This window comes from Rhincodon typus, chromosome 10 (genome assembly GCF_021869965.1).
Source record: "Rhincodon typus isolate 14 chromosome 10, sRhiTyp1.1, whole genome shotgun sequence".
Classification (NCBI taxonomy): Eukaryota; Metazoa; Chordata; class Chondrichthyes; order Orectolobiformes; family Rhincodontidae; genus Rhincodon; species Rhincodon typus.
The window spans coordinates 7,499,546-7,524,373 of NC_063341.1; the positions used below are offsets into that span (position 1 = coordinate 7,499,546).

The following is a 24,828-nucleotide window of genomic DNA, read 5'->3' on the forward strand; positions in this document are numbered from 1 at the left end:
CCTTGACCTGTCCGTCATCCCTGGACTGACCTATCCCCTCCCTAACTCCCCACCTACACTCACCTTTACTGGCTCCATCCCCGCCTCTTCGACCTGTCTGTCTCCTCTCCACCTGTCTTCTCCTTTATCCATCTTCTATCCACCTCCCCCTCTCTCCCTATTTGTTTCAGAACCCCCTTCCCCTCCCCCATTTCTGAAGAAGGGTCTAGGCCTGAAACGTCAGCTTTCCTGCTCCTCTGATGCTGCTTGGCCTGCTGTGTTCATCCAGCTCTATACCTTGATATCTCAATGCACTATTTGACTGAGTTACAGTGTGTAAGTGTTGGTGAACAACTCTGTTGGGCAGAATATCTGAAACAGTAACAAGCAATTCTCTAGAATATAAACAGTGATTAAGTAATTTGGAGTAGTTCTCAGTTTTACAAAGTGTCTGAGTTACGTCTCGCGCCTTTATTGTTGTCGGATTTACAGTCCATTTTTGTTCACAGAAAGTTGCTGAAGCTGCAGTGTTTGGAAGGTGGACATTGGGAGGAAGGAGGGTGTGACCCAGTGTTGTGTGATCCCCCTCCTCCGGTCTTCGAGGGAATGTACAACTGTACCAATGGTTTTGAGTTCGACAGCCTCTGCATTATTCACTGCTATGACCGCACTGAAAAGGTGAGACTGAAGAAGGGTCAGTGAACCCCATTGTTGACTCTGCTCTCTCTCCACAGGTGCTGCCAGACATGCTGAGTTTCTCCAGCTGTTTTTGCTTTTGTTTTGGATTTCCAGCATCTGCAGTTCTTTGCTTTATTTCAATGTTTATTTAGCATTCCTTGAAGGACCACACTTGGCTCAGTTTTACATTGATTGTCTGCCAGCTGTCAATTCTAAGGGAGCATACCAATTTCGTGGCTTATGGTGGAAACTAAATTTGAACGATAACGATTACTTAGTTACGATACTTAATTTCGATTATTTGCACATTATTCCTGTGAGCACTTATAACGAGGACCTAGTTTCAAAGTACAATCTCCAGTATTCGTGATCATACAACAAGATTTAAAATTAATTTACTTTAAAAGAAGGCTTCAAGCAAATCATGATTCCTCAAGTTGTGTGTATGAATCATAGAGGAAGAGAGGGAGCTAATATAGTTGACATTGAATTGGGCTGTTAATGGCAACTGCTAGAATGGAAATAACAGCATAGGCATTAGATCTCATTTGGAAAGTATTTACACTCAATTAAAATTCTTGCAAGTTAGATTTGCAGTAAAATGGCAGTGCCAACTGCAGTAAAATACCAATTCTGTGATTATCGGGGATCAATCTAATTGACTTTAACTCCACTGAAAGAAGGCATTTCTTTTGCATCTTTTATGCCGGTGAACATCAGAAGGCACTTCACAGCCAATTAAGTACTTCTGTATTGTAGTCAGTATTGTAATTTAAGAGGAACACAGCAACTCATTTAAGCACAGCTCGTTCGTACAAACAGAAACCCAGTAATGATCTGTTCTAATGATCCAAGTTGTGGAATCATTTGTTGGCCACTCAACATTGAAGGCTGTTGGAAGTGTCTCTTATGCTTGAGAATGCTAAGTAACCACCTCATCGTTTCATCTGGCTCATTGTTAACACAGCAGCCTCTGAACCAGAATTTAGTAGGGTCAGGCCCAATTACAGGATGGTTCGCAGTAAGTTAAAAGGAGAAGTGTGGTGTGGGAGAGGTGGCACTGGCATCAAAACTGGGCAAAGTGGGGCCTGTACTATTGGATGGTCTGCACGAATGCTGGGGCCAGTGTTCTCACAAATTATTGAAGTAGCAAAGCAGAGATAGCTTTAATTGCATAAATGTAGCAAATCAAGAAGTCAAGCCAAGTCAGAGAGAAAAGTAGTAGTATGGAGAATTAGAGACAGAGAATGGCAGGATGGACAGAGAGAAAAAGAATTGACGAATATATTCGCAAGCAAGGGTCGATGCTATAAAGTTAACAGAAAGATACAAGGAGATGCTCCATATCTGAACACCTTCATAGCAAACTAAACAAGTTGATAGTGTACATTGAAGGAAGTCGACGGGATCCTGCAGCCATTACGAATGATATGGCTGCAGGCGGACAAAGATTAGGTCCGTAATATTGAGTGGTTATCAGACTTTCAGTAAGATTAGGAAGTTCAGTAGGGGTAGCTCTCTTAATCATTGATCAATCACAGATCATTGATCGATCAGTAGAGGAGAAGCAATGGGAAACAATGACAGGGCGATGTCAGAACATTCAGGACAATATATTCCGAAGGTCTGAAGGGAGGACTCACTATCCGGGTTGACTGAAGAAGTTAATGAAGACTTCAAGCTTAAGGATAAAGCAAATAATTGTGTGAAGATGATTGGACCAATCACAAATAATACTAGGGAATGACTCAGACATTAATCTGGAGGAAGAAATTAGAATAAGAGAGGGAGCTAACTCAGAATATAAAAATGCATAGCAAGAATTTCTGCAGGTATTTATAGAGGAAAAAGAATGCATAAAGTGAGTTCTGGTCCATGGAGAGTGAGGGAGAAAATGGAGTTAATGGAGATAACAAGGAAAAGACAGAAGAAATGAATAAATAGTTTGCTTTAATCTTCACTGTTGAGAATAACAAAAAATCAGTAATAGCTATAAATCAAGAGGTTGGGGGAAGAGAGGAACTTGATAAAATTACAATCACTAGGGCCGTGATTCTGAGCAAACTGATTGACTGATAGATTCTTTCTGAGGACCTTGAAAGAGGTTGCAGATGTTTAGGCGTTGATGTTCAAAAATTCAGTAGATTCAAAAAAGGTTCCACCAGGTTGGCAGTAGCAGATAGAAATCTTTTATTCACAAAGGGAGGTTGGCAGACAGCGGGAAATTATAGATCAGTTAGTTTGACTTCTGCCACATGCAAGTTGTCAGAATGTTTCTTGACTTGTGCTGGATCTTTTATTATTGGTAGCAGCTACTGAATGGCAGGACTCGAGCTAAGCTACCAGGTAAATGGCCTTTGTTGAGTCGTAATGGACTGAGCTATCAATGCTTGTTGGGATGGTCAGAAGGTTATAAAGAAAGCTTTACTGGCTTCCTCTGACTGCAGCTTTATAAACTTATGGAGGTTTCTTCCCCCTTTGTTGAGCAGGAGAATGACTGAGTTTATCAATGTTGCTTTGATTGTTTCCCATTTGCACCCTGTACAAACAATACCTCACCCACACTGCCATGGTCCTTCTGCACATAGGCTCGCCAAGGTCAGGTTCATAGATCATAGAATCCCTACAGTGTGGAAACAGGCCCTTTGGCCCAACAAGCCCACACCAACCCTCAGACATTCCACCCAGACCCATCCCCCTATAACCCACCTAATCTACATATCCCTGAACACAACGGGCAATTTAGCATGGCCAATCCACTTAACCTGCGCATCTTTGGACTGTGGGAGGAAACCGGAGCACCCGGAGGAAACCCACACAGACACGGGGAGAATGTGCAAACTCCACACAGACAGTCGCCCGAGGGTGGAATTGAACCCGGGTTCCTAGCACTGTGAGGCTGCAGTGCTAACCACTGTTGCATCAAGTTTCTGAATCCCACAAAATCCACATGGTACTTTTACTATTTTTATTCATTCATGGGATGTGGGCAGCTCTGACTGGCCAGCATTTATTTCCTGTTCCTGACTGGCCTTGAGAAAGTGTGGGTGAACTTTCTTCTTGAACTGCTGCAGACCATGTGCTATAGGTTGACCCGCAATGCCCTTAGGGAGGGAATTCCTGGATTTTGACCCAGTGACACTGAAGGAACGGTGATATATTTCCAAGTCAGCATGGTGAGTGGCATGGAGGAGAACTTGCAGAGGGTGGTGTTCCCATGTATCTGTGGCCCTTGTCATTCAAGTTTGGAAGGTGCTGTTTAAGGTGAATTTCTGTAGTGCATCTTGTACATAGTACACACTGCTGCTACTGAACATTGGTGATGGATGGAGTGGTCCAACAACCACGACCATCTTCCTATGTTTCAGGTATGGCTACAACCACCAGAGAGTTTGCCCCCTAACACCCATTGATTCCAGTTTTGCTCGGGCTCCTTAATGCCACAATTGGTTGAATATGATCTTGGTGTCAAGAACTGTCACTCTCACTTCACCTCAGGAATTCAGCTGTTTTATCCATGTTTGAACTAAAGCTGTAATGAGGTCAGGAGCTGAGTGGCCCTGGCGGAACCCAAACTAGGCGTCACTGAGCAGGTTATTGTTGAGCAGGTGCTGCTTGATAGCACTGTCGAGGATACCTTCCATCACTTTACTGATGATCGAGAGCTGGCTGATGGGGCAGTAATTGGCTGGATTGGATTTGTCAGATTTTTGTGGAACAGGACATACCTGAGCAATTTTCTGCCAATTATATGCCAATGTTTTAGCTGTAGTGGAACAACTTGGCTAGGAAAGTAGCAAGTTATGGAGCACAAGTCTTCAGTACTATTGCTGGCATGTTGTCAGGCCCCTTAGCCTTCGCAGTATCCAGCGCTTCCCTCCTTTTCTTAATATCACGAGGAGTGAATCAAATTGGCTGAAGACTGGTATCTGTGATACTGGGGTCCACTGAATGAGCCTGAGATGGATCATCCACTTGGCACTTCTGGCTGAAGATTGCTGTGAAAGCTTCAGCCTTATCTTTTGCATTGATGTGCTGGGCTCTTCCATCATTGGGGATAGGGATATATGTGAAGCCTTCTCCTTCAGTGAATTGTTTATTTTTCCACCACCATTCACAACTGGATGTGGCAGGACTGCAGAGCTTAGATCTGATCTGTTGGTTATGGGATCATTTAGCTCTGTCTATCACTTGCTGCTTATGCTGTTTTAGCGTGTAAGTAGTCTTGTTTGGTAGCTTCACCACCTTGGCCACCTCTTTATAAGGTATGCTTGGTGCTGCTCCTGGCATGTCCTCCAGCACTCTCCATTGAACCAGGGTTGATACCCTGGCTTGATGGTAATGATTGAGTGGGAGATATGCCAGGCAATGAGGTTACAAATTGTGCTGGAGTACAATTCTGCTGCAGTTGATGGCCCACAGCACCTCATTGATGCTCAGTCTTGAGTTGCTAGATCTGTGCAAAGTCTGTCGCATGTAGTACGGTGATATTGCCACACAACACGATGGAGGTTATTCTCAATGTGAAGGTGGACCTTTGTTTCCACGAGGACTGTGTGGTGGTTTCTGTTATTGATACTGTCATGGACAGATGCAACTGCAGCTGGCAGATTGGTAAGGATGAGGTCAAACATGTTTTTCCCTCTTTTTGGTTCCCTCATCACCTGCCGCAGACCCAGTCTAGCAGCTATGTCCTTTAGGACCCGACCAGCTCAATCAGTAGTACCGCTGCTGAGCCACGTTGGTGGTAGACATTGAAATCCCCCACCCAGACTACGTTTTATGCCCTTGCCATCCCCAGTGCCTCCTCTAAGTGTTGTTCAACATGGACGAGTACCAATTCACCAGCTGAGGGAGGACAGTATGTGGTAATCAGCAGGAGGTTTCCTTGATCATGTTTAATCTGAAGCCATGAGACTTCATGAGGTCCGGAGTCAGTGTTGCCAAGACAACTTCTTACCGACTGTTAACCGCTGTGCCACCACTTCTGCTGGGTCTGCCCTGCCGGTGGGACAGGACATATCCAGAGATGGTGATGGTGGTGTCTGGGACATTGTCTGTAAGGTATGATTCCGTGAGTATGACTATGTCAGGCTGTTGCTTGACTAGTCTGTAAAACAGCTCTCCTAATTTTGGCACTGGCCCCCAGAAGTTAGTGAGGAGGACCTTGTTGGGTCAACAGGATTGTTTCTGCCATTGTCTTTTCCGGTGCCTAGGTCGATGCCAAGTGATCCCTCTGGTTTTATTTCTTTGTTGAGACTTTGTAGCGATTGGTACAACTGAGTGGCTTTCTAGGCCACTTCAGTGGGCAAATGAGAGTCAACTACATTGCTTTGGTTCGAGAATCATATGTAGGCCAGACCATGTGAGGATGGCAGATTTCCTTCTTGTAAAGACATTAGTGAGCCAGATGGATTCTTCCAACAATTGACAATGGTTTCATGGTTACCAGTACATTCTTAATTCCAGATTTTTTTAATTGAATCAAATTCCATCTTCTGCCATGGCAGGATTCATGCCAAGTCCCCAGAACGTTCACTGAGTTTCAGGATTAATTGTCTAGCAATTATCATCCCCTCCCCATTTGATTTCTTGTTCTTAAATTCAAATCCCTCCTCTTCTCACCATCTCTGACTCTACCCTCTAGTCTCAAGTTTTCTATCATTTTTGCATCCTCAGGATCTCTGGGCAACCACCGGGTTCTCATTCAGTATCAGGGGCTATTCCTTCAACCATTGTATCTTCCCTTGCATACCCCTCTCTGTCGTACTTTACTTACTTAAAGATCCTTCCACCCATTATCCCTGTGCTTGTGTTGACTCCCGGTCCACAGTATCACTGATTTTTACAGTTCTCATCCTTGTTTTCAAAGCAGTCCTCCAACTTTTCTCTCCTGATCTCTGTAAGTTCCTCAAGCCCCATGGCCTCCAAGACCTCCCTGCGATTCTGATTTGGGTTTCTCCCATATTCATGATTCCCGTCACTCCACCAGTGGCAGCCATGCCTTCAGGTTCCCATATCTAAAGCTCTTCAATTCCCCCTCTAATCCCTACCTCTCTACATTTCCCTCTAGAAAACTCCTTAAAACCTACGTCTCTGATCAGGTTTTGGCCACCGGTCCAAGTGTATAGCTTTGGTGTCAGATTTTGTCTGATCACGTTCCTGCAAAGTGTCTTGGGACATTTTTTGCTTCTTTGGTGCCACTGTTGTTGTCGTTACTGTTATGAAGCCCACTGTTTTTTAGCACACATTTACTAGTGATCTGGAAGGCACACTGTCTTTCTGGACGCATTGAACTCTAAATGATAAAACTGGGGACAGAAACAATAACTCATGTTGGGCACTCACAACATGTTGTCGAGATAAAATTCAGCACGTTGGCGGTTTTCAGTAAGTTGGTGGAGACTGTGTATGTATGTGTGGTTTTACATTTCTTTCTTGTGTTAAAAATACACTATTGGAAGACAGTTGCAAAGGAACATCGTGTACTCATAATGCTCAGTGCAGGATACCTTCCAGTGTTCGCAAAATTGAAACCATTGGATTTCATTTTGGATACAGTGATTGCCATTTGGACACTGCATCCCAGGCAGGGCTCCCATAGAATGAGCCAGTTGATCAGACAGTGTACAGCAACTGAGTGGCTTGTAGCTTGATCCTAAAGGGTCTCAAGGAAGATACGCGTGTCTGAGGCTCGACCAAAGTCTCTCTATGCTGAGGGCCATCATTTGATTTGATTTATTTATTGACACTTGTATTTAGTTAGAAAATATTGAAAAGTATTGCAGAGTGTCTCCACTCTCCAGCGCCGTCTTAAAACAGAGAAAAATAAATCAAAACATAGAATACAAAGGCAGGAAAATGAAGGAGTAAAGAAAAAGTGTTCAACTTTACAGTCCTTCTTGTTAAGTGCACCGCCATGGACCACGGGCCTGGTGGCCAGACACCAGTCCCCTTCACTGTGTCGCCACTGCTGGAATGTAAATTGCCACTCTTCAGCACCGTCTTGCCCTCACCACTGAGTTCTCGATGCACCTTGCCAATGCAGACACCACCGAAACCTCTGGGTACTGCACCGGCTCAAAATCAACTCTGCTGCCACCACGAGGCCGCTTCGGGCCCACTGCACCAATGCAGTTACTGTCGATACTGCCTGGTCTTGTACCAGGCACAAACCCACCTCCCGCCACCACCTCCATGAATATGCGCCAGACACAGATGTCGCTGGGAACCCATTTCCAGAGTTTTGTTTCAGTTCATTTGTGTCTGTTGCAAGCCCTCACGGTCAGTAAGATAACAAGGCACATGCTAATTGTGCACCTAAAGTTATATATTTTAGTCCCAGCTTGAAGATGGATTGCCATCTTGGATTTATTCTGTGGAGGTCGTGTTCTGAGCTGTTCTTTACTGCAGCCGAAGGACAGTGCTTCCCAAACCTTTTCCAACTGTGACCCCCTTTTCCAGGTTTGAACACTGTTGTGATCTCCTTGCTGAGCAGCGGGGACATGAATGGGGGTGAGGGAGCGAGGTAGAAGGCCTATTAGAACAGGCAAGGGGTGGTGTTGTGGGGTGAGGAGTCTGCTGCCTTGGAGGTTATGATGCCCAAATTTCACCTCGTAACCCTTTTTAGGGTCCTGGCCCCATTTGGGAAGCCGTGCTGCAGGGTCTGATGCTTCATTCCCTTTGGCGAGCTGTAGGTCACCAAAGTACAAAGACATCTGTGCTGGGTCTTGGAGCAGTGAGTCCTACATCAGGCCCCCTTGTGACTGCACAGATATCTCCTAGCTTAGGTATGGCAAAGCCATGTGAGAGTAAAAGTCTCCCACTTTGGTCCAAAACCAGGCTTCCTGTCTAGCTGCTGAAGATTGTTTCTGCCTGCTGCACCAGGGTGAGGCTTCCAGATCTTAGGCCAGGTCTCCTTGTCAAATGAAGAGGGTGGAACAAGATGCAGAGAGAACAGGCAGAGTGCGAGATATGTTTGTTATTTTAAAGGGAGCAAGATGCACTGAGTGAAATGTTTAACATGTGCCCATCATATTCCAAACTCTGTTTATTGTTAGAGATGTAAAACACTCCTGAATGATTGATAAATAAACCCAGCTACGAATGAGTGGCTCGAAATCGATCGGCAATAGAAACCCAACTACTGTGTGGTTTACCTCAGCGACAGCATGAACTGATTTGCCTTTTGGGAGAAGTGAATCTTAAAGAAACAGGCTAGACTTGAAACTATTCTTTTAAACCTATGCTTAAAAGCTGTGAGACCACTCCCTTATGAAACACTGCACCAGTTTTTCCAGTGTCACAATGACAAACCTGTTTCTCACAGCAGTTGTGTAAGCACTGTCCGAGTGCAGTGACTCAATAACTTAAGGGTCAATCTGCTGTGTCACTGGTATCCAATCAAGATCCGTAAGATTAGGCAAGTTTTCCATGTCGGCGTATTTGTTGGTGCAAGTGCCTTTCGTTTACAAGCAACCTCTGTGATTCCAGTCCTGATGTATGATGCACCTAGCCCTGAACACATTGCAGACTTCAGGTCGAACATCATGTCCTTAAAGTCGATACCTCAGAGGAACTGGTGCCAGTTCTGCCATCTGATCCATGCAGGCCATTTGTTGCACATAAGTTCTCCCTTACCTCTGTAGCACACATTCTCTTGAGTCTAGTCACTTGTATTCTGGACTTGCAGTGTCAAGAAGGGGTGCAATGGAGCATATTAAAGGTGTCTTCCTGTGGAGACGTTGTCCAATTAATGGCTCTGAGCACATACTGCAATTACAAAGACAAGTGCAAATACAAAACAATCTATGCAGTGATAGTTCAACCAAAGGACTTCAAGTTAATCTTGCCTCTACAAATGATATATTAAACAGGTTAAAGTAAATATTATGAAGACGCCCTTCACATTACCTGTCTGGTGGAGGTGGGGGAGCTGCTGGGATTTTTATAAATAGACCTTTCAGGCTGTGGGGGAGTGTAATCCCACTCATGAAACAGATATTCATTTTTGGTCATGTTACGCTCAGGCCAGTAAAGCTTTCTGTTTCCCCTAGTTGTTTGTGACCCAATGGACATGCCATTAGTTCAGTTACTGAACGGTAGGATTGAAAGGGAAATGAGTTTGGGGGGAACGGGTCTTGACTCTGATCTTGAAGATCCTGGATTTGTAGCACAAAATTCAGAGGTTGGGACAATGCACAGCTTTGGGACTGTGCAGTGAGCTTTACTCTGGACTTAAACAATTCTGTGACTGACTTTCAAATCCTGATAGGAAACCCTACCTTTCACCTACCACAAACTGTACCTGACCTTGGAATGATTGCTTGAACAGTGAATTGGGGTGTTTTATTCTGTATTTGAGCAGTTCAGCGAAACCATGTATTCAATAGCTTACCTGAGCTTTTCCAGCAACTTCTCTTTTTGTTCCTGATTTACAGCATCCGCAGTTCTTTCGGTTTTTATTTAGCTTATCTGCAAAGTTTGTTTGTAACCTGAGCACACTTAATCTAAAAAAAAATTCCATTACATAAGGCTGACATTCTCTTTCAGGAGAACATAACATTTGCTAAACTACTTTCAATCAACAAAAAAGACAGCCTTGTTTTTGGAAGCCAACTGGGTCCCATTCAACCATATAGTCTTGTTCTGCCTTTGCTACAGTAGGTCTGCTAGACCTAGAGTGAAGCTTGTACTGGACATCCTACCATCAGAATAAAATCCCAGCATATCTTCCATTTGGCCCATTCATTGAATTACAAGTACATCACCATAAGTATGATGATTTTTTTTCCCCAGTTTAAATTTGTTAATGTCTCCAATCCCTGTCTATTATTTCTGTAACTCTAGCTCTGATGTATTTGCATTTCTGTAGGAACCCATCCGTTGTACTAAAGATGGCAGTTGGACAGAAGACTTTACACTCTGCGAGCAGGTGCATGGGGATTGCCTACCACCTCCTGAGCTGAACTTGGTGGAATATATATGCGCGGATGGCCATGCAATAGGTACTGAAAGATACATAAATAGTGTCTATAAATCTTTTCAGTTGACTTGGGTCCAGTCAGTCTTGCAGTTGTACAAAGCTATTTAGACATAAAGTGTTCACTAAAAACTTTGAATTGACTTCCAAATGTGACATTTGGAAGGGAATTGCTATGAAACCGAGTTCCAAGGAGTATGCTACCGTCAAGCACTCAGCCTGCAGCAATGTAAATGAAAGGCTAATGCAATTGAAAATGCTGCTCATACTCTGGAGGTAAGTGCTGGCACTTTGCCTTAGGAAAGAATACCCTTATTAAACATTGTGTCAGTGTTTCCGTTGGGAAGTGGCCATGACATCCAAAGCCAAGGCAGATGGGATAGTCATTGATCTTTGTGTCAAGCATGTGGAGAGTGAGGCTGAAGCACAGACACTGAAAATTCCTGCGAGTGGATTGTGACTGTTGGCACTGTTACTTGTGGAGGAGCCTTGAGCTGTCTTTCACAGGACAACATCTCTCACCACTGGCTACTGTCTGGTGCCTTTCAGCTCAGCCTTCTTCATTAGTTGAAAAGCTCCAAAGGCAGGAGCAAAGATAAGTCAGGAGGTCATGACAGGCTGCGTACCAAACATGATCCTTTTCGCAGTCTTCCTTAAGGAAAGTGGATAAGCTGAGAGAAAGGATAGGATTGTAATTTGCATGTTGATTTTCAACCAGAAAATAAATATAAAACAGCTCCTTTTTGACACAACAGTGCAAGTGTTATTTTCTGCAGTGAAAAAGCCTCATGGCTGTAGAAAATTAGAGTATTCATGCAAGTTACTTCAGTCACAGTTTGCCCATTGCTGAAGTGCTGGGTAGAGAGTAGATTGTGCCAACCTGAAAGAGGTGAGTTAATTAATTTTCTTTATGGCTCATGATTATGTTTGTTCCCACTGAAATATCTGTGACTGATCACGATGCTGTGCAGATCAACCCATGATATTCCAGGCTGTACCGTAGAGCCAATGTAGGTTGCAGGTATCACACTCAAGACTTACCCACGAAGCAGCTATTTACTCAAGATAGTGGCAGAAGCTTGCACTTTGAGTCTTGTGACCTGCTCACGGAAGCTAACAGAAAAAGGCTAACAGCCAGACAATGGGAAATATCCACTTGGATGGGCTACCACCTCAATAAGGAAGAGAATCAGAAATATCTGCTCCATTGTCGGGATGGTGGTAGGGATTGGGGAGGTGGGGTGTTGTTGAAGTGGGAGATGGAAATAAACTGGATTAAGGGAGATGTGTCACCAGTGGCCATGTTGTCGTTGTCCATTTTGCAAAATCACACAAAACTAAACTTACCCTCTATGAAAACAGAATTGAGCCATATTCCGATAAATCTCAACTGTATTAATGGTTTCTGCTGTCTCAGTTGGGAAGTAGGCTTGTTAAAGCCCTCTTTTAAGGGCTTGGCAGATTAAGTCATTAGCTGGCAGAAACCCTGAGATTGATGGTGTGTTTGTTGATTTTGGTCAGGATGATGGTAGGAGGCTGTACTTTTGGAATCTGGTTTCAGGACGGAATGATCAATAGGGGTCGGTGGGGATAATCCATTCTCTGAGGTGTAGGCCTCAACCGATGGGCTTTCGGACCCAGAATTGGCTGGGATCTGATTGGCCAGCAGTTTCTATGGACACAAGTCACCAGTGTCAAGGGCTGTGATACGCTGAGAAAATCAGCCTCATTCACCAATCAGCTCTTAATAAGCTGATTGGCAGGCAATTGAGTCAGTTAACACATTGATGGGGACAGCATTTCAATTATCAGCTAATGTAGTCACACCCAAAATTTTCTTTTAAAAAAGGGAAAATTGTACCCTATGTCCCTTTTGTTCTCTAGATATGGCAAATGCATATCAGCTAAATCTCTAACAATTATATCACCAACAGAGATTGGCTTAGTGTCTTCAAATACACATTTATCTTTATTACGTTTCCGGTTGACTCTTAAAGTAACCTGAAGTACATTCCTAAGTTGTGTCAGCAGATTTCTTCTTGGATGAACCCCAAACAGTTCTGTCATCCATCTGTGTGTTGCCACCTTCATTGTGCTCATAGATTATATTTTTGTGATTTACTCCCTGGATTGAATCAATACCAAAGGATACGGACTTGTAGCTCCCATACAGGTATTCATTATGACTTCATCCATGTTTGGCTGCTAGAAACCTGGGAAAGCATGTCGCTTTCTAAGATATTTTGCATTATCGAATTGTGTTAGAAGATACAAAAACAAAGTTGCTGGAAAAGCTCAGCAGGTCTGGCAGTATCTGTGAAGGAGAAAACAGAGTTAACATTTCGGGTCCGGTGACCCTTCCTCAGAACTGAGGAACTGTGTTGGAAGATACCTATGACTGTGAAGCAAGGGCTGGACTTTTCACCTTTGATGAAAGCACACAGGAGGGCAAATAATCAGGACGGTTGGCGCCGACCAAATATCCCCCCTGTTCCCAGTATCTCTGAAGTCCATGCCCATCGAAGACCTTCCCAGCTTGCCATCAATGAAGGCCCTTAAATGATAGTCTCTGGCAGGGCAGGATATCATTGATAACAAGGTGTAGAGCTGAATGAACACAGCAGGCCAAGCAGCATCAGAGGAGCGGGAAGGCTGACGTTTCGGGCCTAGACCCTTCTTCAGATATCATTGTCCCTGATTCGCCAAGAAGCTTGCCACAGGTCACCTGAGTACCAGCTTGGTATTTGATCTGGTGGGCTTTCCTGTTGGTGGGGTTGGTGGGGTTAACTCATTATTAAAGGCACCTACCCCACACTTGGTCAAAGCAGGGAACATCCCGGCCTTAAGTTATCCCCATTTCAAAGTCCAATGTGAAATCCTTATGTCCGAACAAGCAGTCATTTGGTGTGTAAACCACTCCCTACACGTTGGACCAATTTGTTTAGTTCTTTTAATTTTAGGTCATCGCGAAGTCATAGAGAACAGGCAAAGCCATTTGGCTCCATTCTGCCTAATTTGACTTTTCTGCTCTTTCCCCGTGACCTTGCAGATTTTTGCCTATCAAGTATTTTTCCAATTCCCACTTAGAAAGTTATGATTGAATTTGTTTTCACTCACCTTTCAATCCAGATCATTAACATAGAGCACGGTAATTGTTTGGAATGTCCTCTCCAGACTACAACTGATAGTAGTCATTATTTATTTAAAATCTGAGATCCATAGATTTTGTTAATTAATGATATCCCTTAAATCTGTCGACTTGTACCGACCTTCTTGCCACTGAAAGCGGTTTATCACAATTTAATCAATGAAAATTAGCGGCACTTCCATCAAAGTCCCTCTAGACTTGCTCTGAGAGAAGGATGGCAGTTTTAACTTCTCCAGTCAATGCGTGTCACTTCAATCCCTGGTAGTGGCCCAGCAAATCTCCTTCACCAAGATAGAAGGTCAAAGTCTCTTAGATTCAATAACACAGCTGCTTGAGGCCTAATCAGTGGTTTCTAAAGGTTTAGCCCAAGCTTTTTGCTTGCATTATCTGTGCCTCTGTTTGAAAAGCTGAGGACTCTGAACACGTTTTTTACAGTGGTACGTATTAACTTGTCTTGCCATATTCAAAGATATAATAGATGAATGTCAGCCCCTTCCCTCCGAATCACCCTTGTTTCTGCAATCTCTTTACAATAGCAGTATTTAGTTTATTTTGCCTCATACTGAAACTCGGATCTAAAATCTATCACTTAACACTTCTATGCATTCAGTTTCATTTGCCATGTGTCTGCTCTTTCTATTAGGCATTTTTTTTTTAAAATAAAGTATTATTTTCCTAACAGTGCAGATGTCACTTTTCCACGTGAATTTTGTCCTAGGCTAATTTGTTGATTGATCCTGATCTGGATATTGACTGGCAGGCTGTTCAGTTCTCACTGTGGTAGGAGTTAGCTGACATGCTCCTGGATGTTGACTTACATCTGGCAAGCTGCATACTGTGTGCAAGCCATAAACCCCTGTTCAGTATTCACGCAACAGGTCATTATCACTGTGTGGTTTATAATGAGTACCATAACATTCTGGGACTTCACTGTTTAATGCAGTCAGGTAAAAAAGTCAGCTCTTAACCCTCTTACTTTAAACAAACTAACAACTGCAATAAACCGCAGAGAAAGTTAAACACACAAACTACCTCAAACAGTTTATTTAAAACAGACTTTGAGTAAGATTATATCCGTAGTCCTCTAAATGTCCACATTCTTATTTTATTTGGTGTGGTAAGTAGCAGATGTTTTTAAAAGGGCTTGTGTTGATCTTTATCATTCCTAAGTATTATTGTTTTTAGCGTGCCTCACAACCTCCTTACACCATATATTTTTCTCGCGTGTGATTTCCTGCCTGATGAACTGAATGGGTGGACTTTGGTGCCAGTCACTGAGAAATAATGTTTGTACTTAAAATAAAAATGAACGGAAGTGCCAGTGACTTCATCGTTATTCATTTCAAAGGCATTAATCAGAGAAGTTTAAAAGGTAGAGGTGTGGCTGTTTGGCCCATATTGCTTGTGCTGGCCCTTTGAAAGACCTGTCCTGTAGTTCCAGGACCCTGCATTTCCACACACATTTCTCGCTTGCTATTGTTTCTCTAATTCCCTTTACATGTTGTTGTCAATTCAGATTCCATTGCACATTCAGGCACTGCATTCCAGACCATATCAACTTGCTTTTCTTGCCTGATTCCTATGTCAGTTTAGCTTAAAACTCTCTTTTGGACACCTACCCCAGCTATCGAACCTAACCCCTTCACTGGGGAGGAGTTTCATACCAGTTGACTCTGACAAAACCCTCATGATATTGAGTACCTCCAATGCATTTCTCCTTTACCTGCTTTGCTGTAAAGGAGATCACCTCGTGTTCTTTAGTCTTTCTGCAACACTGAAGGCCTTTGGAAAGTTTCTTCTCAATTAATACTACCTCACTTTGCAGTACAAGAACTTGAGATGATGCAGAAAAGATTTACAAAGATGTTGCCAGGATTGGAGGCTTTGAGCTACAGGGAGAGGCTGAATAGGCTGGGGCTATTTTCCCTGGAGCGTCAGAGGCTGTGGGGTGACTTTAATAGAGGTTTATAAAATCATGACAGACATGGATTGGGTGAATAGTCAAGGTCTCTTCCCCAGGGTAGGGGAGTCCAAAACTAGAAGGCATAGGTTTAAGGTGAGAGGGGAAAGATTTAAAAGGGACCAAAGGGGCAAATTTTTCAAGCAAAGGGTGGTGCGTCAATGGAGTGAGCTTCCAGAGGAAGTGTTGGAGGCTTGTACAATTACAACATTTAAAAGGTATCTGGTTAGGTACAGGCGTACGAAGGGTTTAGAGGGATGTGAGCCAAATGGTGGCAGATGGGAATAATTGATTTAGGATATCTGGTTGGCATGAATGAGTTGGACTGAACGGTTTGCTTCCGTGCTGTACAACTCTATGACAAGTGACGAAAATTTAGTTACCATTCTTTAAGGACTTAATTCGGGGAGAAATTAAATGTACTTCTGGGTGTCGTGCTGTCATTGAAACTTTTCTCGTTCTGCTCATGGAATAAAATGGTAAGTGGCAAGTGGATACAAAATAGGTTGAGTAATTGAGAAATAGAGAGTAGCTGTCAATCGGCTTTTTTCAGGCTGGAGGACGATTTCTATCGGAATTCCACAGGGGTCAGAATTCAGAGCCTTGCTTTTCCTGATATGTATAAATGATCTGGATCAGGCAATTTCAAAGTTTGTGGATAATGCAAAACTTTGGAAACTGTGAAGAGGACACTGCAGAACTTCAAAAGGTTACAGACCAATTGGTGGAGTAGGCAGAGAGGTGGCAGATGGAGTTGAATGCAGAGAAGTGTGAGCTGATGCTTTAGTCCAAAGAGCATGGAGAGACAGTATGTAATGAAAGGTAATATTCTAAAGGGTATGCAGCAACAGACAGACCTGGGTGTACGTGTACAAATGTCAGTAAAAGCGGCAAGACAGGTAGCAAAAGCTGTTAATGAAGCATAAAGTATTCTAAGTTTCTTTAATAGGGACATGGAGTAGAGAGGTTGTGGACAACCTACACAGCACACAGATTAGACTTTAACTAGAGAGTTGTGTGCATGTCCAGGTGCCACAATTTAGAAAGGTGATTCATTGGAGACAATGCAGAAGATGTTTATGCAAGGATGAGGAATTTCAGCTATGAAATTAAATTGGAGATGTTGGGAGAGAAGAAGGCCCAGAGGAGACCTGTAGAGGTTTTCAAAATTATGAGGAGCTTGGGTAGAGTAGACAGGGAGAAACTGTTCCCACTTGTAAGAGGATCAAGAACGAGAGGGCACGGATGTAAAGTATTTTGCAAGTGCGAGATGAGAATTAACATAGTGAGTAGTTAGGCTCTGGAATGCACTGCCTAGATGAGGGTTGAAAGTAACTTCAATTGAGGCATTCAAGAGAGCATTAAATGGTTATTTAAACAACATGCAGGGTTATGGAGAAAAGGCAGGAGATTGGAACTGAGCTGTAATGCCCAGAGAGTCAGTACTGATATGATGGGTGAAATGGTCTCCTTCAATACTCTAACAATTCTGTGATTTCTTTTCTTCTGTCTTGGGAGCCTTGTCTCTTTGATCCACTAGTAGTTCCATTTGCATTACACTCAAATCACTTGAAACTCCTTTCCTTTGCAGTGGTTAACAGCTGTGACTTACTCACAGTTAAGCTGTGCAGGCACGGTATGTCTCAGGTTTGTCTGCAGGGCTGCGCTGAATTTGTTTAACTATGGCAGGGTGGAAACAAGCCTGCAACAATGTGCCTGTAGCCTCGTTAGACGAGAGAAGGAGAAAACCAGTCTGGATTCCTGCCGTCAATCAGTATCCAGAGGCCGATTTTGTACATGTGTGTGTGAGTGTGTACTATCAGGATAGGACTGGACCAAGGCGATGCCCCTCTGACTGACTGTGTTAGCATTCACACCAGCAAAGGCCGTCTGCAGTGTATACTAAATCTGACTCATTGCCTTCGTCGGCAACAACTTGTATTTCTATGCTTCCTTTAAATACAGTAAAATATCACCAGAATGTTATCGAGCATAGTGCGACATAAAGCCACATAAACAAACTCCAGGATGAGTGGTCGAAAGCTTGATCGAAGAGGTTGTTTTTAAGGGGTGATGGGACAGAAAACGAAGATGTCCACACAGGGAGCTTCAGCACTTTAGGGTTCAGACAGCCGAAGAAACAGCGCACCGAGAAAAACTGTGAATGTGCGAGAGGCCCAAGTTGGAACTCAGCAATGAGGGATAAGCAGAAAGCTGAGAAGTAAACATTTTCTAGCAGACTCGCGGAGCTGTAAGCTGTGGCGTCCGCACGCCTGAAATGCCAGCAGTCAACTTTCTACAAATAAGTGCACTGACAGAAAATGTTCATTGTATATGTCGTCACATCCTCATAGACAATTCGCTAGTTTGCCAAGAAATGTTCTACTTGCAACATAATTTCTAGGAATTAGAGATAAGAATAGCTAATTTGCAAATCCTTGTAGCACAGCCTATGTAAACATTAATTCAGCAGATCACTTGGAACAGACACAAAACATTGCACAAGATTGTGCTTTACACAAGACGCATTCTGAACTACCAGTTTGAGTATTGTTGTGTGCCATATGTTAAAGGAGAAAATGCATAAACTCGCTTCATAACCCTTGAATACAATAGAACAACTCGTTTTCGTGCTGTGAAATATTTCCTCGAAGTGGGCAGATCTGGAGCAGGCACATTGCATTCAACAAGAGTGATTAATTATCTGTCAGTAATAATGCGGTTTGAGGCTGAACAGGCTGAAGCTTCTTTTCTGTGGAAACGAGAAGATAGGAGTTAGTCAGTTTTCTATCCGTGCTAATATATGAACTTCCAGCAAAATGAGCTTTTATCTTGTGCAGTAACCTTTAATGTGGCACCTTATTGATACCTTTGGCAATCAACACGCACTTCATGCACTGATTCCCCTTTACCCACCCTGTGCATTACATCTTCAGAGAACCCGGGCAAATTTGTCAAACAAAATTTCCCTTTCATACCTTGAAGCAGAGCGAATGGAGTTTTATGATGATTTTCTAAAGATGTAGTTACTTCTTCCTTAATCATGATTGCAGTATTTTTCTAATGACAGACGTGAGACTAAGTCATTCATAGTTTGCGATAAGAGATGGGAGGATATATACATATAACTGAAACACCATCCTTGATCTGTTTGGCCAAATGATCTGCTTCTGTGCAGTAGCTATTTTGACATGCTATATGGTACTTTTAATACAAATTGATTAATAGATTCACTTGGTACCAAATATTTCATTATATGTAGATCTTTGGAGATCCAGAAATGAAGGCATTGCATTTTTCTTTTCCTCCTTGTGTTTGCTGCCTGAAGGTAGGTTCTACCCATGACCCCCATCAAAGCTGTTGCAAGGTCCCAAATCCCCAATAGGGATTGTACCCCTTGCTGATGGCACCAATCTGATTGACACTGGCCATTCGGCCAATTGAGTCAACCAGGTCTCCCAAGGAGTCAGTGTTGCTGTGGCAACATACACTTTTACCTGTTTGTTGGAATTATGGAGAGCGATGACACAGCCCTATTTTCTTTCCAGACTGTCCAGGAATCATTCCTGCTCTTACCGGCTGTCATTAATGCACATTGGAAGGATTTACAAGTTAATAATTAACTTGTTTCGGGACACATTATGAACTCACCTTGCTTGGCCATCAAGTGCTGGAGTGGGACTTGAATCCATAGCTTTTGGCTCAGAGGCAGGGATACTACCCACTGCGCCACAAGGCATCCCTAGCGATTACATTACCAGCTAGATAATACCACAATGTGAATAGATGTTTTAGACTGTTGGAGTTAAATATTTTGATCGGGTCTGTCTTTAGAACTATAATCTAAAGTACAAGCTGATCAGACCTGCACTACTAAGGACCACACAGACCCCTTATGGATTCCAACCCTGAGTACAATGGTCATGATTACAGAGCAGCCTGTACTTCATTGTGTTGACACCAGGTCATGTTTTGACTGATTTCTCTCTGCCATTTCTCTATTTATTTTTATACGAACTCTGCATCGGGATTTGTGAACCTGTCTTAAAAATACCCTGAGCTTAAAAGTAGGTCATGGCACATCCTGCCAGTTTTCTGCCCTTGGCAAACTTCTGACCTTGTTTGCTGTAGCCTTGTGTTAGAGGTTTTTTAGGAACCTCTCTTGTTTGCCATCTTCACAGTTCTTTAAATGATATGCACCACAAGGTTCAGCAGTACATAATGTCCCAGATTATCCCTAGTATCTCATGACTCTATGGCAAAGGGCTAATGTAGTCCAGTAGTACTGTCCCTATGTCTGGGTTGGGAGGCCCAGTACTCTAGAGATGTGACACAACATCTCTAAACAGGTTGATGTTTTTAAAAAAAAGTAATTACGGTGAAATTGCATTGATAAGAGTGAAGAAGTCAAAGAGTCTGATAGTGAGTCGAGTGTTGAACTGAAACCCTTAACTGCTGTGCAAATCGGTGTCAACAACATGATACCAATTTACCGATGTGGTCCGCTATTTCAGGTTCAGAGTGTATTCCATCATGTCTGATCCCGCCCAGCGATGCAGTGGTTTTGCCCAGTAACATAACAGCAGACACCATGGAGCACTGGATGGAGCCACCCAAAGTACAGGTGAGGATCCAAACAGAGAAACGATTCTGAAGAATTGTGGGCTTTTGTTGTCCATCTGAGATTGGCCCAAGGGCATGCAGGTGAGCCAATGTGGTGCGGGGCTGGAGTCACACCTAGTCCAGACCAGGTGAGAGCAGGAAGTCATCAGCGATCCGACTGACCAGCAACCTGTCAGCTTCATGGTTGCTTTAGTCAGCTTTAGATTTTTAAAATCGTTATCTAACTTCTTAATCATTAGAGTGGGCTTTGAGCTCTCCCTTTCCGCCTTGCATTTTTATGGCAGTGACAGTTGGTAGCAGAAGATTAAAAACTAAACAAGACCAACTTGATAGTGAGTGCTGCAGCTTGCTGCCTTTTGGCAATTCCAAATGTGCACAGATCGAATGACAACAGAAAACATAACCTCCCGCTGGGAAGGAAAATGTGTGGAAACCCTTGCAAAGTTCAGATCTCCTAAAGGGTACATTTCTATAAACAAGACTAAAGCGTGACAGAAATAGAATATTTTTGCCGAGTGCTTTTCCTTCCAATGTTTATGATTCTTTTAAGTCCAACATAAGGAGAAATGAAATGTTACACAGACACAACATATTCTATAGGGTGATGATTCTGCAATGAGATTCCCATCTCCTTGATTTTAATTAATCTCTTGACATATTTTTTGTGGCATCTACCAGTCTAGCACTTGCTTGCTTGAGAGTAGTGGAGTAACAACATTGAATCATGAGTTACACATTGGAAAGATTTGAATCATTAGTTGTTAGCCTTGCTACAGCTATACTTTGCAGTGTTACATTAGTGTTGCTATGTAGTGTTACATTGTAGGATGTCTGACAATGCAGAACAGCAGTGCTGGCTGTATCTGGATAATACTTAATAATAAGTTTTAGCCTCTGCAAATAGGAAAGCCAGCCACGCATTTCACCCTTGCTCTTTCATTCCCTGTACAGCCCACAGATTTCCGACAACTGCCGCCTGACTTTCTCCGCACCGCTCTTCCTCCACCTTCTAGTAAAAATGCTTGACTTGAGAATTGCTCAAGCTAATACATTTGAGCTGAGGAACGCTAACACGGCAAGAGGTTACTGCTCTAAAAAATCTGACGATGTTTGATTTCTTTTGTTTCCCTGATGATGGTTGCACAGGAGATACCATCAGGATTGTGACGGTTTGCCAATCCTGCAAGAACACCCTGGAGTCTCCAAGAATCCAGGTGATTGATTTCCAGGGTGCTGCTGCAAGAAATGCAGGAGACAAATCAATGGACAAGTGAACAGAAGAGTTAGGAGCAAGAGTAGGACATTCTGTCTCTCGAGCTCACCCACCAGTCAGTACAATCATGACTGATCTGAGAAATCCACATTCCTGCCTAGCTACCTACCACCCCCCACCCTTGCTTGTCATGAGGCTGCTGAAAGAAATTTTGTTCACGTTCTTTGAAAACTCTGGTTTATTAACCAGGGGAGAATCGAAAATGGGAGGTCAAACGATAAAATCTCCAGGGCTGCAGTCGACCAGAGCTGGCAACCACAGGCCTGCGAGGAAACGATATTGATGGCTGCACTCTGGGACCTATTTGGAGCTAGTTTACAAAAGACAAAATACCTGACTGACCGGCCCCCATGTAACTGTATCTTTTACAGCCCAGGCTCGAGGAAACGGCTGCTTTCTGTAGCATAGTAGGGCCCTGACGTTTGGAATGTCAAAGAAGTGCAGTATAAATTACTGGAACACCAGGCTATAAATCACAGTTATGGGGGCCAATTTTGTACAAGACCTACAAGGGAATCTCTGGTCCACCTTGTAGAGCTTTTTGCTGTAAAAGTAAGTGGCGTTTGCTGCACTTTTCATGGTTCCTCACAAAATAAAAGCTAAGAGAACTAATGCAATGATATGAAATGACAAACTGTGGATGCTGAAGATCTGGATCAAGAACAGAAATTGCCAGTGAGACTCAGCATCATCTGTGGAGAGAAAGTCCACAGACTGGTCTTCAGAACTGTAATATGTTTTTCCCATCGGTGTGCATATCTGGTTGTGGACATGCTTGCTGAGCCGGTGGGTTTGTGACTGGACTCGTAACCTAGAGACCTGGGCTCATCCTGTGGGCACAAGGATTCAAATCCCAGCACCAACAATTGATGGAAATTAAACTGATTTAATCAAGGAATGAAAAGGCTAGCCTCAGTGATGGTGATTGTGAATCCACTGGCCTGTCGTAAAAACCAATCTGGTTCATGAATGCCGTTTGCCCTGTCCTTACCTAGTATAGTCTCCAGATGCTGAGCAATGTGATCGATTCTGAACTAACCTAGCTGGACACTCAGTTGTACCAAACCACTGCAGAAAATTCGAAAAGCAATCTTAGGCCATCCAGCTATTGATAAAATCACTGGAAAAGATAACAGAAATCCCAGCCTGCAATGTCCTCTTTCCTGAATCTGGAGACTTGGTCTTGAATTGGGAGAGCTGCACAATGAACTAATGTAGTCAAAATTTAAAGCCAATGTTCCAGACATTCCTGGATATGTATTATCTCACAACACACCCAGCAGAGGGGATGATAGTGTGGTGTACAGGAGAGAGCCATCTACATTGACTCCAGTCTCCAGGGGATCAGGTTAAATGTGGGCAAGTAAATTCCCACTTGGTTGTCATCTACCTGTCCATTGCCAGCTGATGAATGATGCACCTCCATCCATGTTGAACATCACTTGAAAGAAATATTGAGCGTGGCCAAAGCATGATGGAAGCTGGGTGGGGGACGTCAAATTCCATCAACAAGTATAAGTCAGTAATGCTGCTACGGATTGAACTGCTGACTCCTATAGGACATATCTGGTAGACCAGGCCGTTAGACAGCAAACGGTGAGGGAGCCACAAAGAGGGAAAGGCCGACATGACCTCACCCTTATCAATCTCCCTGTGGCAATTATTACTGTCTATGACAGTATCGGTATAAGTGACCACTGCACAATTCTCAGCCTCCATCGGGGTGACATGGTGGCTCAGTGGTTAGCACTGCTGCCTCACAGCGCCAACAAATGGGTTCAATTCTACCCTTGGGCAAGTGTCTGTGTTGAGATTATACATTCTCCCCGTATGTGCATGAATTTTCTCCAGGTGCTTTAGTTTCCTCCCACAGTCCAAAGATGTGCAGGCTACGAGGTTGGCCATTCTAAATTACCCCTAGTATCCAGAGATGTGCAGCCTAGGTGGATTAGCCATGGAAAATGCAGGGTTACAGGGATAGGGTAGGAGGGTGGGTGTGGGTGGGATGTTCTTTGGAGGGTCAGTGTGGATTCGATGGGCTGAATGGCCTGCTTCCACACTGTAGGGATTCTATAATTGATTATGTGGGTGCCAATCACACTGTGTTAAGTGGGATAGGTTCAGAACCGATTCGGCAAATCAAACTTGGCATCCATGCCGAGATCTATTAGCAGCAGTACAATTGCATTCAATAACCTGCAAACCTCATGGCTCCATATATTCTTCACTCTACTATATTAGCAAGCCAGGAGACCGACTCTGGTTCAATCAATGAGAATTAAGGAACAGCACCAGATATTCCTAACAAAGAGGTGCCAATCTGGTGAGGCTACAGTACAGCGCTACATGCATGCTAAACAGCAATAGGTGTTTGCAATAGACAGAGCTAAGCAATCCCACAACCGATGGATTATATCAAACTCTGTAGTCCTGCCACATCCAATCAGGAATGGCAGTGGGTGGTTAAATATCTAACTGGGGGATATTTGTGGAGCCTCTTCCCCATCTTCAATGATGGGGAAGCAGTGCAAAAAGACAATACCAAAGGATTTGTAATAATCTTCAGCCGGAAGTGCTGAGTGGATGATCCCTTTCGGCCTCCTTCTGAGGTCCTCATCATCATAGATGTCAACCAATTCATTTAATTCCATTTAATATCAAGAAAACAGTTGGAGGCACTGGATACTGCAAAGGCTATGGGTCCTGACAACATTCTGTCAATGGTACTGAGGACCCGTGCTCCAGAACAGGTCAGGCCCCAAGCCTGTTCCAGTACAGCTGGTATCTACCCAACCAGGTGGAAAATTAGTCAGGTAGGCCTATCCATACAAATTGGGACAAATCCAATGCACCTAATTCCCAAACCATCAGTCTACTCTCAATCATCAGTAAAATATTGGAAGGTTTCATTAACAGTATTTTCAAGTAACAGTTGTTCGGTTAATCTCAGATCAGTGACGCTCAGTTTAGTTTCAGCCAGGGAACCTCATTGCAACTTTGATTTAAACATCGAGACAAAAGAACTGAACTTCAGAGATGAGGGGAGAGGGACTGACCTTGACATCAAGGTGTCATTTGATTGGGTGTGCTGTTCAGAAGCCCTAACAAAGCTGATGTCAAAAGGAATTGGGGTGTAAAAAAACAAACCAGTGGTTGGAGTCATACCTGGAACAAAAGAAGATGTT

At 43.4% G+C, this 24,828-nt stretch overlaps 1 protein-coding gene across 1 annotated transcript in view; it reads left to right on the forward strand.

Moving 5' to 3' along the window:
- The window catches only part of LOC109930284 (pappalysin-2), a 340,597-nt gene that overhangs the window by 232,419 nt on the left and 83,350 nt on the right, over positions 1-24,828 (forward strand). Inside the window, exons 17-19 of the mRNA XM_048602074.1 lie at positions 489-657; positions 10,532-10,664; positions 20,262-20,371. Coding sequence (XP_048458031.1) covers positions 489-657; positions 10,532-10,664; positions 20,262-20,371 — 412 coding nt within the window. The remainder of the gene's footprint in view (positions 1-488; positions 658-10,531; positions 10,665-20,261; positions 20,372-24,828) is intronic.